General features: G+C 40.1%; 1 protein-coding gene and 1 pseudogene across 1 annotated transcript; both read right to left on the minus strand.

The window, feature by feature from the left end:
• Positions 1 to 549: 549 nt before the first annotated feature.
• On the minus strand, positions 550 to 4,107 carry LOC129376576 (tripartite motif-containing protein 16-like; annotated as a pseudogene).
• A 494-nt stretch (positions 4,108 to 4,601) lies between these two features.
• Positions 4,602 to 11,808, minus strand: LOC129376575 (protein-glutamine gamma-glutamyltransferase E-like). The gene is made up of 16 exons (XM_055056170.1): positions 11,736 to 11,808; positions 11,110 to 11,252; positions 10,430 to 10,597; positions 9,743 to 9,994; positions 9,488 to 9,606; positions 8,466 to 8,594; positions 8,214 to 8,391; positions 7,996 to 8,131; positions 7,356 to 7,462; positions 7,163 to 7,278; positions 6,755 to 6,887; positions 6,356 to 6,477; positions 6,104 to 6,278; positions 5,727 to 5,884; positions 5,103 to 5,236; positions 4,602 to 4,977 (listed from the first exon to the last, which is right to left on the minus strand). Exons 2-16 carry the CDS (start codon positions 11,216 to 11,218, stop codon positions 4,830 to 4,832), a joined length of 2,184 nt encoding a protein of 727 aa, XP_054912145.1. The 5' UTR covers positions 11,219 to 11,252; positions 11,736 to 11,808; the 3' UTR covers positions 4,602 to 4,829.
• Between the last annotated feature and the right edge of the window lie 1,137 nt (positions 11,809 to 12,945).

The following is a 12,945-nucleotide window of genomic DNA, read 5'->3' on the forward strand; positions in this document are numbered from 1 at the left end:
ACCCAATAGACGCCTTCACCGTAGTTTGGAAATAAAATATAGATTTAATTAGCTTATTTAACTAAACATGTGATCTTAGAGACATTTTATAAAAGGCACGAAAATATATTTTCTCTTTCCACCTAAACTTTACAAAAATGTGTTTATTCAGTCTTTGTACATTTGTTTCATGCATCCTCTTTTTAAATGTAAAAATAAAATAACTTAAATAAGGCTCGTTTTACATCATTTTTCACATTTTTAATGATGGCTTTACAAATGTTTATAACTTCATGAAAGGGACATTTTTTGTAAAATGATGCAAATAACAGTAAATGTGTTCTTTCTACAAATCAATACTAATGTGTTTTGAAACAGAAGTAGTTGCTGTTGCATATCAGACTGATAAATATGACATTTAATGTGAGAGATATGATCATATGGAATTAAATGTTCTTGTTTTTTTAAGGCAACAAAGTAAAGGAGAAATAAATGCAGAAATTAGTCTGCATTTAATTCCTGCTCCTTCAGCTGCCAATAGGCTAATCAGCCTGAATCATGTCAACGTCAGTCCCTGCATTTGTCAGTAGGGGGTGCTGTTTGCTTTGTAAACATCTTCATTTAATACAGCAGTTTAATATCTGTTTTCATCAATAAACAGAAAAAGTACCACCATGCAGAGCTTAGTGTCCTCCTGGCTGTCATTACATGCAGAGGAAACATTATTATTTAACATGTCAGCTACCATTTTAAACAGTTTTATGAAAAAGTTTCTGACATCAAGCTCAGTTTTCACTAGACCAGTACTCCAACACAAAAACACTTCAACCAATGGAAGAACCTTTGACAGATTCAAATTTCACAAATAATAATGCATGACTTGCTGAATATTTACATGAATTTCCCCTCTGACAGTGGAGACTTGACCCGTTTATAAAGATTACAGAGTTATCTTCAATGATCTCAGTGAAGAAATGACAGAACAATTAACTCAGCAGTAATAATGGAGACTAAAGACACTGAAACTTAAACACACATTGTAACAGTCTGGACATCAGATCACTGCTGACTATTTAGGTTTAATGAACTCAGCAGAGGAGTCACCAGACAGGCAGATCCCAGCATATAGAGGCTGAATGAATCTGGTCTGGACTCTGTGCAGGAGAGTCATGGTTCCAGAGATGCTGTAGAAACACAGAATACCTGCTCTGTGGTCCAGGTACACTCCCACTCTGGAGGAAACTGGACCTGGTACTGGAGTTGGAATGCCTTTGTGATGAAATGTGTATTTGTCTGTGGTACAACATATTGTCCAAGATTTGTTATTGAGTCCAAATCCTGCTCTGCTGATGTTCTTGTTTGAAACGGCGACATAAACTAACTCTCCGTGCCACTCCACCTCCCAATAACAACGTCCACTCAGACTCTCATTACTAAGGACCTGATAATACTCAGTGAATCTGTTTGGATGATCAGAATAAGACTGTTGTTGGTCAATTGATGTTACTTTGCTGTTCCCCTCAGATAACATCAAATTCCTATGTGCTGTGTTTGGATCCAGAATGATTTCCTGTGAATATCTTAAGAATTCATCTCTTGTCTTTGGTTCTGGTTCTACCAGTAGAACATCCACTTCATTGACTGCCATTGAGATGTTTGTCCATGGCTCTGTCAGGATTTTCTGTAGTTTATCTCTGAGCTCTGACACAGCTGCTGTCACGTCCTCAAAGTGTCTCAGAGGACGGATCTTGATGCTGGATGATCCTGTAGACTCACTGAGTGCTGGCAGTGAGGGGTAGTTGAGGAGAAACTGGTTGTGATCCTCTGTGTGTGAGAGCTGCTCCAGCTCAGCGTCTTTCCTCTTCAGCTCAGTGATCTCCTGCTGCAGCTTCTCCTGAACATCTTTGACTCGACTCACTTCAGTTTCCTGCTGGGATCTGATCTGCTGCTTCACATCAGAGCTTCTTTCCTGGAGGAGACGGATCAGCTCAGTGAAGATCTTCTCACTGTCCTCCACTGCTTTATCAGCAGAGACATTGATGGCCTCCACCTCCTGTTGAAGCAGCTTCACATCTTTCTCTCGGCCCTGGATTCTCTGATGGATTTGTTGTCGACTCACTTGGAGCTTCATCTGCCTCTCAGCTCTTTCTGCTGCAGCTGGGACTGTTTCATGGCCTTTATGTTCGTCCATAGTGCAGAGATAACAGATACACTGCTGATCAGTACGACAGAAGATCTTCATTGCCTCATCATGACGAGAGCAGATGTTCTCCTGTAGCATCTTGGAGGGATTCACCAGCTTGTGTTTATCAAAAGCAGATGTATAATGAGGTTGGAGATGTTCTTTGCAGTAAGACACCAAACAGACCAGGCAGGACTTGACAGCTTTCATCTTTCTCCAAGAGCAGACATCACAAGCCACATCTTCAGGTCCAGCATAACAGTGATCAGCTGGAGTCTTACTGAGTCCAGTCTCCTTCAGCTGCTCCACTAAAGCAGCAAACATTGTGCTTTTTACAGAATGGACTTAGGAGTGAAGCTCTGTCTGCACTGAGGACAGATGTAGACTCTAGAGTGATCTTCTCCATTCCAGTAGAGATTTATGCATCTCATACAGTAGCTGTGTCCACAGGCGATAGTTACTGGTCGCTTCAGTGGGTTCAGACAGATTGAGCAGTAGATGGCTTCCTGCTGCAGCTTTGTCTTGCTTGGTGCCTTTTTAACCTTCATTGGAGATGAAGTCGGCTCAAATCAAGCCGTTGTTTTAGGTTTAAATGTTTGTTTGTCAAAGTCTTCTGTAACCTAAAGATATGTAGATAAAACAAATTATTTGTTTTATCAAAACACTCCAATTGTGACAAAAAACATCTAATTTCATTATGGACAATTTTTGGAAGTAAACTACCTAGAAAAAATTGAAATGGTAAGTACATGGGTATAAAATGCTTAATTTTTGCTAAGCAGAAAGTTTTCTTACCATGAAAATGTCTGTTTTTTTATTGGTTTTCATGAGGTTTTGTTTTACAGTGCATTATATGGTTTTTAATCAAGTTAATGCCAAACTTCAGGGCAATTATGAGTTTGTCACACAATGTTTAGTTTTTGGTCTTAAGAAAGAATCCAGTGATAGAAAAGTTGTAACCTGGCTTGGTTCCTGTACAGGTGGACCTGCAGCCTGGTATTGTTTTAGAAACATTGTTTGCTCATTTTGCAACTCTTTTATTGTTTTATAGAGCCAACAACTTAATTAAGATTTAAATGACCACAAAATCACTAAACTTTACCTTTTGTCACTGTCAGGCCAAGAAACAATCCGCCACGCTCCAAATAAACATTATAATTTACATAAAAGTAAAAAGAAAACAAAACAACTAAAGAATAGTAAAATTTCTAAAGATTTGTGAATATTTAATGTGTGCAGTAAAATCTGTAAAATTTTGCATTGTTCCCATGAGACTAAAACATTTCTGTGCCCAAGGCTTGAAACAAAACAATTTAAATTTTAACTCGTTCCACATGAGTTACGTCACCACAGATATCCAGCCAATCACGAAGGGCCATTCAATTTCAAACAAAAACGGCTTTAAGGTTCAGAAACAGGCTAACTTCCGCTACAATCAAAACACTCAAAACCAGAGAAAATTAAAACACCAAAGCAATTCTTGCGTTTCATAAACTTTCCCTCTAATATAAAGAGAATATAAACTAAAAATGACAGTTAATAAAGCTGATTATTTTCCGCCTCTTTTTGTTCGGAAACGCTAACAAACGAGACTAGCGAAGAATACAAACAGTAATAATTTCTTATTTTCCGCTTTGTTGGTTTTACCTGATGAAACAGAACAACTGGGCTCTGGACCGAGCGGTACCGGATCCGCATCAAGGTCTTTTTCTGCCTAAATGATCGGAAAATGTCTGGTATTTGTTTTTATCTTAGCATCACAGTGGCCTCAGCAACTCCACGGACGAAACGATTCAAAATTCTACTTCCGCTACGTCATCGGTCGTCTTGTTGTTGAACGAGTGGCGCGTTACCGCCCCCTATGGACTGAGTTTAAGTACTGCATTAATAAATCAGTTATTGTATAAATGTCTATGAAAGGAAATATCCTAAATTGGGAGATTAAACATTGACCCAACAGCAATTTTAATTGTTTAAATGTGCAGTCGTTTAGCTAACTTAAATATAAAGGTATTTTACCTTTCCATTTGAGAAAACATTCTATGTTTTTTTTATATTTGTAAATGAGATGTTAAAATGTTCTTTAGACAGAATAGTGGGCACCATTTTGGGTTCAGTTTCCAATCACTGGACCTTTGCTGCATGTCTTCTTGATCTCCAGGTTCAGTAAGTGAGAGTCAGTAAGGGAGAGTCAGTAAGGGACTCTCCAAGTCCCTTACTGACTTGGAGAACTCTCAGGTCCCTGAGATCCTGTAAACAGAAATAACTCAATTCTATGCAGATGATATTTAACTATCCCTGTAACTGACACCAATTAGTTTATTACGCTACTACAATGTTTGAAAGACAAAAAGCTTAGAGAACTTAACATTGTGGATTCAAAATACCTTTTAGGGATTGAAAAGTTCTTTGTTGTCACAAAATTACAAGAAAACAAAAAGTCTTTGGCTTAAGAAGAGTTTATAGTTTCTAGCAGCATTCTGTATTCCCCAAATTACACAATTTTTGCAACGCCGTACAAACACAACCTAATGTTTAACCCAATAAAATAAATGCAACAATTTGCATAATTAATCAATAAACCATGACAAAATATTTTTGGTCATCTGTCCCCAAAAAGCCCAAAAGCCCAGCTTTGATGTGGCAGGTTGTAGAATCAGGCAAAGACTCAAGGCTTGACGTAGACGGTGCAGCTGTCCTTGACGTCTCTGAAGGCGCTGCAGTCAAAGTCGGCCACCACTGTCCTCAGTCCAGCTCTGTAGGGGGTCGTTTGGATTTGGTGCCTCAGAGTGGTGTTGGCTGGCAGGTCTCTGATGCTACAGGAGGAATCCCGTTAGAACGTTGAATCACATTTAACCATTTAGATAAAGGGAAAACAAGTCAACTCTACTACAGCTAAACCTACTTTGAATTGGTAAACAAAAGAGAGTAACTGGTTTACCTGTCAAAGAACTCAGATCTGAAGAGTCCGGAGCCGTTGATGGTTAAAGAGCAGAACCTCAGCGTCTCATTCAGCGGGTTCTGAAATTCCACCTGAACCGTCACCGGGTGGTGCAGACGAGCTTCACCGAGAACCTGGAGCAAACGTCACATGCTATTTTCATTACTTTTATGTCATAATTATGATTTACTGCAGTATATTCATTCTGCAGTACAGTTCACTTTCATTTAAACAGTCAAGGCCCGCATCCTGTTTAAGAAAGAATAAAAGCTGATTTGGATGCAGCAAAGTCGGCTTTTCAATAAAAGTCTGTGGAAAACTTGGTTTTATGTTTAGTTACAGTTTATTTATAAAAACATAAAAACTTTGAGTTGGACTTTAAATATCCCTGTGTAAGAAAATTTTGTTGGTCACAATTTTCACCCTGATTAAAAATTAAAAGACTCCTTTTGAATCTACGGGCCAAATTTGTATCATTTTTTAAATGCATTCGGGGGCCAAGAATCAGTTCGAGGGCCACAAATGGAACTTAACATTGTGGATTCAAAATGGGCTCCACTCTGGACACCCTGTCCTCAGGGTTATTTTGTCTCTGCTCGGTTTCCTGGTAGGAAATTGTCCGACCTTAATGGAGATGGGCGGTTCTTCCAGGGTGATGTCAGTGTCGGTTTCATAGATGTCACCGTTTTCATCTGTTGCATCGACCGACACCTTCATGCTGTCGTGGGTAGCGGCGTACTTACAGTAGGCCGAGTACGGGATCAGGATGGGAATATTCACAACTACATGAATGGCAAAAGGAAGACAGTTAGGCTATAATGCTTCATTTAGGCTATAACATGTCAGTTATTGGCATTGATGATTGTCCCAGAAGGCTGAAAATGTTTTTATATAAAATTATAAACCCTGCATGAGATTTCCTGTTAGTTTTCAGAGTTACTGGGTAAACTGATTGAAATAGGACAGATCACATCGATCAGTTGGGTGATTCATGGACAGACCTTGTCCAGCCATTAGTTTTTGGAAATGGGAATCATGCAGGATGTTCGTCACTTTGGTTGCAGTGTAGTTTGTGACCTGGACATTCACAACGATGGACATCGATTTCACTCCGCGGCCTCTGTTGCTCAGCTTCAGGTTCAGTTTGATGTCCTGCGAATTCCTTAAACAGGTTTCCTGTCGATAAGACAAAATATATCTGATGGTTTCACTCTGATGTACTTTCACACAAAAGTGTCTCAAGTCAAACTTACCTTCAATGACAGTTCCACCTCTCTTGGCACAAGGACTTCCTGGGGGTCGTGCAGAACATGGTGGCCTGGTGGGTTCAACCGTCTGACAGCCGCGTCAAAGACAACTCTCTCCATTGTGCAGCCTGGTGAGGATAAACGTTTGAATTGTTCTCAGCTGAATAAACAGTTTTTGGGTCAGTTTGGGACTAATATTACCATCAACCTACGGCAGAAGCTAACAGATATGTTTAGCTGACAGATATGATTCTGACTCGAGAAGTGACTTGACAGGGATTTATTTTTCTAGCAGAGAAATCATCTCAAGATGCTTTTGGTAGTGCATGTTTAGCTTAGTCTAACAAATAACTAAAACTGATCAAATCCGCTGCAGCCTTTGAGAGTTAGCGTTAGCATCGTTACCTTCTTTGTGTTTGTAGGCGTCTGTCAGATCATTGATTGCTGTGCTGCCAACGGCCTTGGTGGAGATTTTCTGGCCCACTTTCGCCGTGTCAGTGAGGTATTTCATTTTTATCTTTGAGCCATCAGCTTTAATCTGAGATCAAACACGTCTGAAATGTTACTGATGGCACAGCAAGAGATTTGAAACTGAAAAAATATATTTTTCAACTGAAAAATTAAAGATTTGAAACATTTTTAAACAAAAGAACCTAACATTTGAAATGGAAAAAAAAAAAATTGAAACAGTAAAAAAAAATTGTCAAATTTTTATTTTGTTTTGATTAAACTTTATGGCCCCAATTTAGGTCATAAGTTCTGACCTTGATTGATTTTGGGCTCCATATTAAAACATCAGGAAGCCGTTCTGACCTTCCACTTGACGATGTCAGCGTTGACCTCACTGAAGACAAAGGGTATGTCATATTTCAGGTTGGTGTGGCCGTCGTGGACGGCCGTCACCGGAGCCGGACCGCAGCAGAACACGCCTGAGCCAAACAGATCCGACTTCAGCAACCTTTGCAAAAGCAAACTTCATTAGAGCGGAAGAACAAAAACTGTTAACCTTCACTCCTTTCCTGAGGAGTTGGATCGAAGACCCAGCCATCGTAGCGGCCACCCTGGTCGAGGTCTGGCCGCCTCATCCAACCCTCCACCCACACATGGAAGTTCCTGCACGGCATGAAGAAATGTCAACATCAATTCTTTACTGCATGGCGGCGTTTATGACTTTGTATTTTATGATGATGTGAAGCACTTAGCCTTGTTAAAATGTTTTATACAAGTTAACTTAACTAATGGACCGAAATAATTGATTATTTGTTCTGGATGAAAAATGTAAATGCAGAAGATAAACCAGAGATATCAGTTTGGAAACTATGAAAAGAATCTTAAAATATCGGCAGCCGATGCAAGAAAGCCAACACTGGTGTTGGATTTTCTTGTTTCTGCGCTCCAGTTAAAACCAGTAAAGAAGATTGATTTATTGCATTTAGATTAAATGCAATAAATTGTAATAAAAGCACCTTTACTTTTGCTAAAAGACACAAATGAAAGAAACTTGATTTAACAGCTGAACTCACTTTCTTGTCCAATTTCAAACAAAAGCAAGTCCAAGATTTCAAACAGTAGTTTGAGAAAAAAGGAGCAAACAAAGGACTGTCATAGTTGTTAAAAATTTGAGTTTATTGTTCGTTTGGTCTTACCAGATACTGTCTGCATTTCCCCTTTGTTTTAATCCGTACTCATCAAAATACTCGTCAATCGTGAGGCTGTTGTTTGTGTCATGACCAGACACAAAATTTGTCACAACGCGGCACGGTATGCCGAAGAACCGCATCACTGCGATCAGAACAACAGACGGCATTTAAATTCGTTTTACGCAACGGCAACACGAGTAGAGAACGAAATAAATGTACGTCACCTGTGCACATCACGCCAGCAAACACCCAGCACTGTCCGTACTTCACCGCCTTGCAGCCGCTCTTAAACCAGCGCTGCAGGATGCTGATGCTGCTGGTCCATCTGGTTGGACAAACACCGTCCTGGTAGCCGCCATCCCAACATCCTTCTAAAACGCCCATGTCATCATTGCAGTTGATCTGTCAGATGGAGAAATGTTAATCCATATAAAGGTTTAAATTAAATGAGACTTTTTGAGAAGGTTTGGCCTCACCATGGCGCTGATCACACGGCCAACATAGATGGGGTTGCAGCGAGCTGAAACATCATCTTCAGGGTCTCGCTTGTGTTTTGGGTTGACATCCAACAATTTGAAGCAAATATCCACCATTTCTTCCTCAAACTGTAAGAAACAGAATGCTGGACGTATGAGCACCAGCATGTTGTTGGCCAAAGATCAAAATCCAGATTACTGGATGGTCACTGCTTTGGCATCTTAGACGTTCATAGTTCAGGTATTTGACTCAACTCGTCCACATAAAGCAAAACAACCAAGCTGTGGTGTTTTCTAAGCAGCTCAACAAAGACTGCAATGATTTGTTGGGTTTTAAGGAGTTTTAAAGGAGTTTTAAAGGACGGCCAATATAAATGAGGTTGCAGCAAACTGAAACATCATCATCGTGATAGACTCTTGTTTTGGGCTGAAGTCCAACAACTTGAGACAAGTATCCACAATTTCTTCCTCAAACTGCTAAGAAGACGATGCCGACTTCCTTATCAGTTAAAACCAGTTAAAACCAGTAACTGGTTTTAACCAGTTGTTGTTTGGCCAGTTGTTGTTTGGCCAACAACAAAGATTATGGTCCTTGTTGTCAACAACAAACAACTTGGATCATGATCTTTGGCCAAAGATCATGATCCACGGTCATTGCTTGTGAGTATTCAGTCACATTTTAGAGGTTTATGGAGGCATTTAGTGAATCCACCCGAGTAATCTGATCTACATAAACCAAAACAACCAATCTTTGGTGCTTTCCAAGCAGTTCAACAAAGATTGAAATGATTCTTTAAATCTGTCTTAAGGGAGGACAGATTTATAAAAAATAAAAATGTAGTAAAAAAAACACCCAGAAATTTGGTAAACATGGATTTTGTAACTGTACCTAAATCAAGACGGACTCCAGGATAGACTTTTGAGGAACTCCACCCCCAGTTACAGCTACAGCCAATGAATGTGTTTGTTGCCTGCTACTGAATGTACAATAAATATGATGGATGGATTCTTGTAAACCTCACCTGTCCAAAGTCCCAGAACATTGGACTGAAGTAGCAGGCCGTCCCTCTGTAGATGTGTCCCTTTTCATTCATCACATATTCCTGACGCTCCTTTTCATCAGGCAGGTACACCCAGTCATCTGCAAACCAAGACAAAGATCCTGTCAATGAATCAACCAACATGGGATCCTTCAAGGTTTTTTCTGTTGTTGAGCAGTTTCCTCCATCTCTCCGTCTTTGGCGGGTTTGGAAAGTTTCTCTTGGGTCAGTACTCACTCTGACACCAGGGGTTGAAAAGCACCACCAGGCTTTCCTTCACGGCCGACGGCCTCCCCAGCGCTATGGACAGAGAGTACTTCCCCACTGGAGCATCAGCTGGAGGGGTCACGGAAAGGGTCACACAGCCGGTCTGCAGGGAGGACTTGGTGTCGATGCTGCAGCTCCAGACAGCTTTAGTGCCCACACCACACATCAGTCCTCTGGTACCAAAAGTACACTTGGTCCCTCTGCTTGGTGATGGATAACGACCTTAGGAGAGAATCGTTTCAGTACACAAGTGAAAATCATTTCTACTTCAGTAGATTCCTGATTTGTTTTGACCCTTTGCAGCCACGTCACAATTCTTTCCAATGTTGTTTTTGTCAGTTTATTAAAGGCTTTTACTTGTTGGAGTCGAGCTAATTTGTCTGTGAAGGTAACTGACCCGGTTGGGCTCAAAGAGGCCGGGATTTACAAAAGTTGGAAACAGTTAGCTTAGAAACCGAATTTTTAGACTAGCATTGGATGTTTTGACGTCCGTCATGGCGGAGCGGGCGGAGTTCCGGACAGGTGACATCACATGCAAAGGACCAATAAGGATGGACAGAAATGATGATGCTGATGCTGTTATAACGTGGCTGGTAAATGTATTTCTATGCAGCTCTTCATCCTTCAGGATGTTGCTGAAGGTTGAAAGTGTGGCACCTGTTTCCACGATGAGCTTGATTGGCTCCGATGTGCTGAAAGTGAAGTCCAGCTCCAACGTGACGCTGAAAGGCTGCCCTCGTCTCACAATCAGTTGGCTGGTAGAGATTTCATGGGTATTATGGGCGACATTGTTGGCATGGCAGTGGAGGTCCACCCTCTTGATTGCTGGAGAAACATGAAACATCAGCACCAAAACTAAACAGACTCAAACAGAAAAGGGCGACTGGACAATAAATCCAGTGATTTAATAATTAATTCAGATGAAGCATGCTTGATGATATAAATTTTGAGACTAATGTAAGAAGTAATTTTTGCCCTAATTGTCTCCCGTAGAAAGAAGGTTTATTAGGAATGTTGTTCTTGCTGAAAGCAAACAGTCGCTTTCAAAATGTCAAAAATGTACATCACAATATTTTTAAAGTTTGAATAGAAACAAGTAAAAATATTTTTAAAATATTTGGTGTTCTTGTTTAAATGTTTCACTTGCTTTTATTTCAGACCATTTCGATATTATTTGGCTTCTGTAATTTGTATTCAACATAAGTAATAAACTAAAATCTGAAATATTTAAGAGTTGAACCACGACAGAGTAAAATAAGCTACCAAGTACTGTGTCAGAGTTACGCTTTACTTTAAAAATAATAAATTGAACATTTCCATGTGTAGTGTTAGCTCACCGGTTGCCACGCTGCACATCTTGTCTGTCGGTTCTGCAGGATCTGAAAGTGAAGAGTGACGCGGTTCTGCAGCTGCCTGAGCTTTAAAGGCTCCGATCACTTCCTCCATTAGATAACATCTCTGGTTCTGCAGCTTATCGCAGCTAAAAACATAGAAAACTATTTGAAACATGTGGTAAAACTGCTGCAGGTCATAGTTCAGTGAACTTCAAAAATGTGCTGCTGGCCTGTAGCTGCTGCTGTTCAGGTTTAATCAGATGGAGGATCCAGCAGGTGGATCAACCACATGCAGAATTTACCTGACAGGTTCTGAAATATCTTCATGACAACAGACAATGTTCTGTCCCTGGTTGATTTGATCTCTTCAATCTGATTTACCTTTATTTCACATAACAATAAAATGCAAAGCTGCACTGCAAAAACAACATTTTTGTCTAGCTTCTAGAGGAAATATTTTCGTACACTTGAAATACTACAAAACTAAGAAATAAGTTTTCAGCAACATATAGGAGTTTATTTTCAGTAAACAAATGTTTTAATATTGACAACAGGACGAGTTTCAGGCCTTTAAAAACTCAGAGTGAAATCATCACTTTTCAAAAACTCATCACTTAACAGAACGATACCTGCAGCATTTTAAGGAAGACTGCTGAGAAAGCTTAAGGTCCAAATGGAGGGCTGGGTCAGGAAGCGCCACCCAGGAACACTTCCAGGGTTTCCTGCAGAGGCCGGTGGTTGGGGTCACTGAGGTCGTGGGTTTGGGCCTTGCCTGGCATGATGCTGCATCACCGAACTGTTCTCCCTCTGAAGCTTTTCACTTCCATGAACAGAAAGTTCTCCTGGGTCTTTGCTCCATCTCCTCTCATGGCTGCTGGTTCTGAACCCGGTTCTGCTTCTGCTGCAGGTTTCTTCCTGTTAGGGGGAGTTCTTCCTCTCCACAGTCGCTGTAATGAAACATGTTAAACTGCTTCAATAATAAACTGATTTATTGATAACTGGGATCGATCAACTGGAACCTGTGACTTAACAAATGAACTGAATAAATCTACGTTTTTACTGCTTGATTTGTGTTTTTTGTTTTAGCTGTTTTGAACATTTTTGTATTGGTTGTTGGTGTTTCTGTTCTCTGTTCATCTGTTTGCAGCCATTTTCACCTGCACTGTAAACATGGCGTCGCCAGCAGCAGCTCATTTGGATTTAAAGTGACAGAGGCCCTAAAACTGCTCATTCTGATGCTTGTTTCATACTTTTCTCCAACCATAACTTCACATTTTTTTTTATTTTTATCTTTAAACTTATAACGTGTGTCAGCATCTCCTGCTTCTTTGGAGACAATCTGGTCACTTTCTCATCAGATAACATCTCTGGTCCTGCAGCTTAATGCAGCTAAACAATATAAAACTATGTCAAACATCTGGAGAAGCTGCAGCAGGTCCAGTGAACTTGTTAAATAGCTGATTGATCGCTGCTATTCGTTGACAGACATTGACGTCTACAGAAAACGTCTGATAAAGCGTTGACTGTATTGGTTTTATCAGACGTTCCTCTGCAGGCGCCATCAGGTGCATGGATCACTGACCGGAATTATGTGCAGTATTTACTGATCATGTTTACAATACATGAATATAGCTTAGAGTATTCTGACTTTCACTGATCTATCAATAGTTGATAACCATCTGATCTCTGGAGGCAAATTAACTCCTAACTTTCTCCCAAAACTGTTACGTTAATATTATGTTACAATATAAAGTAAATGGGAAAGTTTATAAATTCGACTAAATATAATGTTCTGTCTTGGACTTTGCAGCTTCACACAACACATCAGGATGTTCAGGT

The sequence above is a fragment of the Poeciliopsis prolifica genome, unplaced genomic scaffold (assembly GCF_027474105.1).
Source record: "Poeciliopsis prolifica strain line A6 unplaced genomic scaffold, Auburn_PproV2 SCAFFOLD044, whole genome shotgun sequence".
NCBI lineage: Eukaryota > Metazoa > Chordata > Actinopteri > Cyprinodontiformes > Poeciliidae > Poeciliopsis > Poeciliopsis prolifica.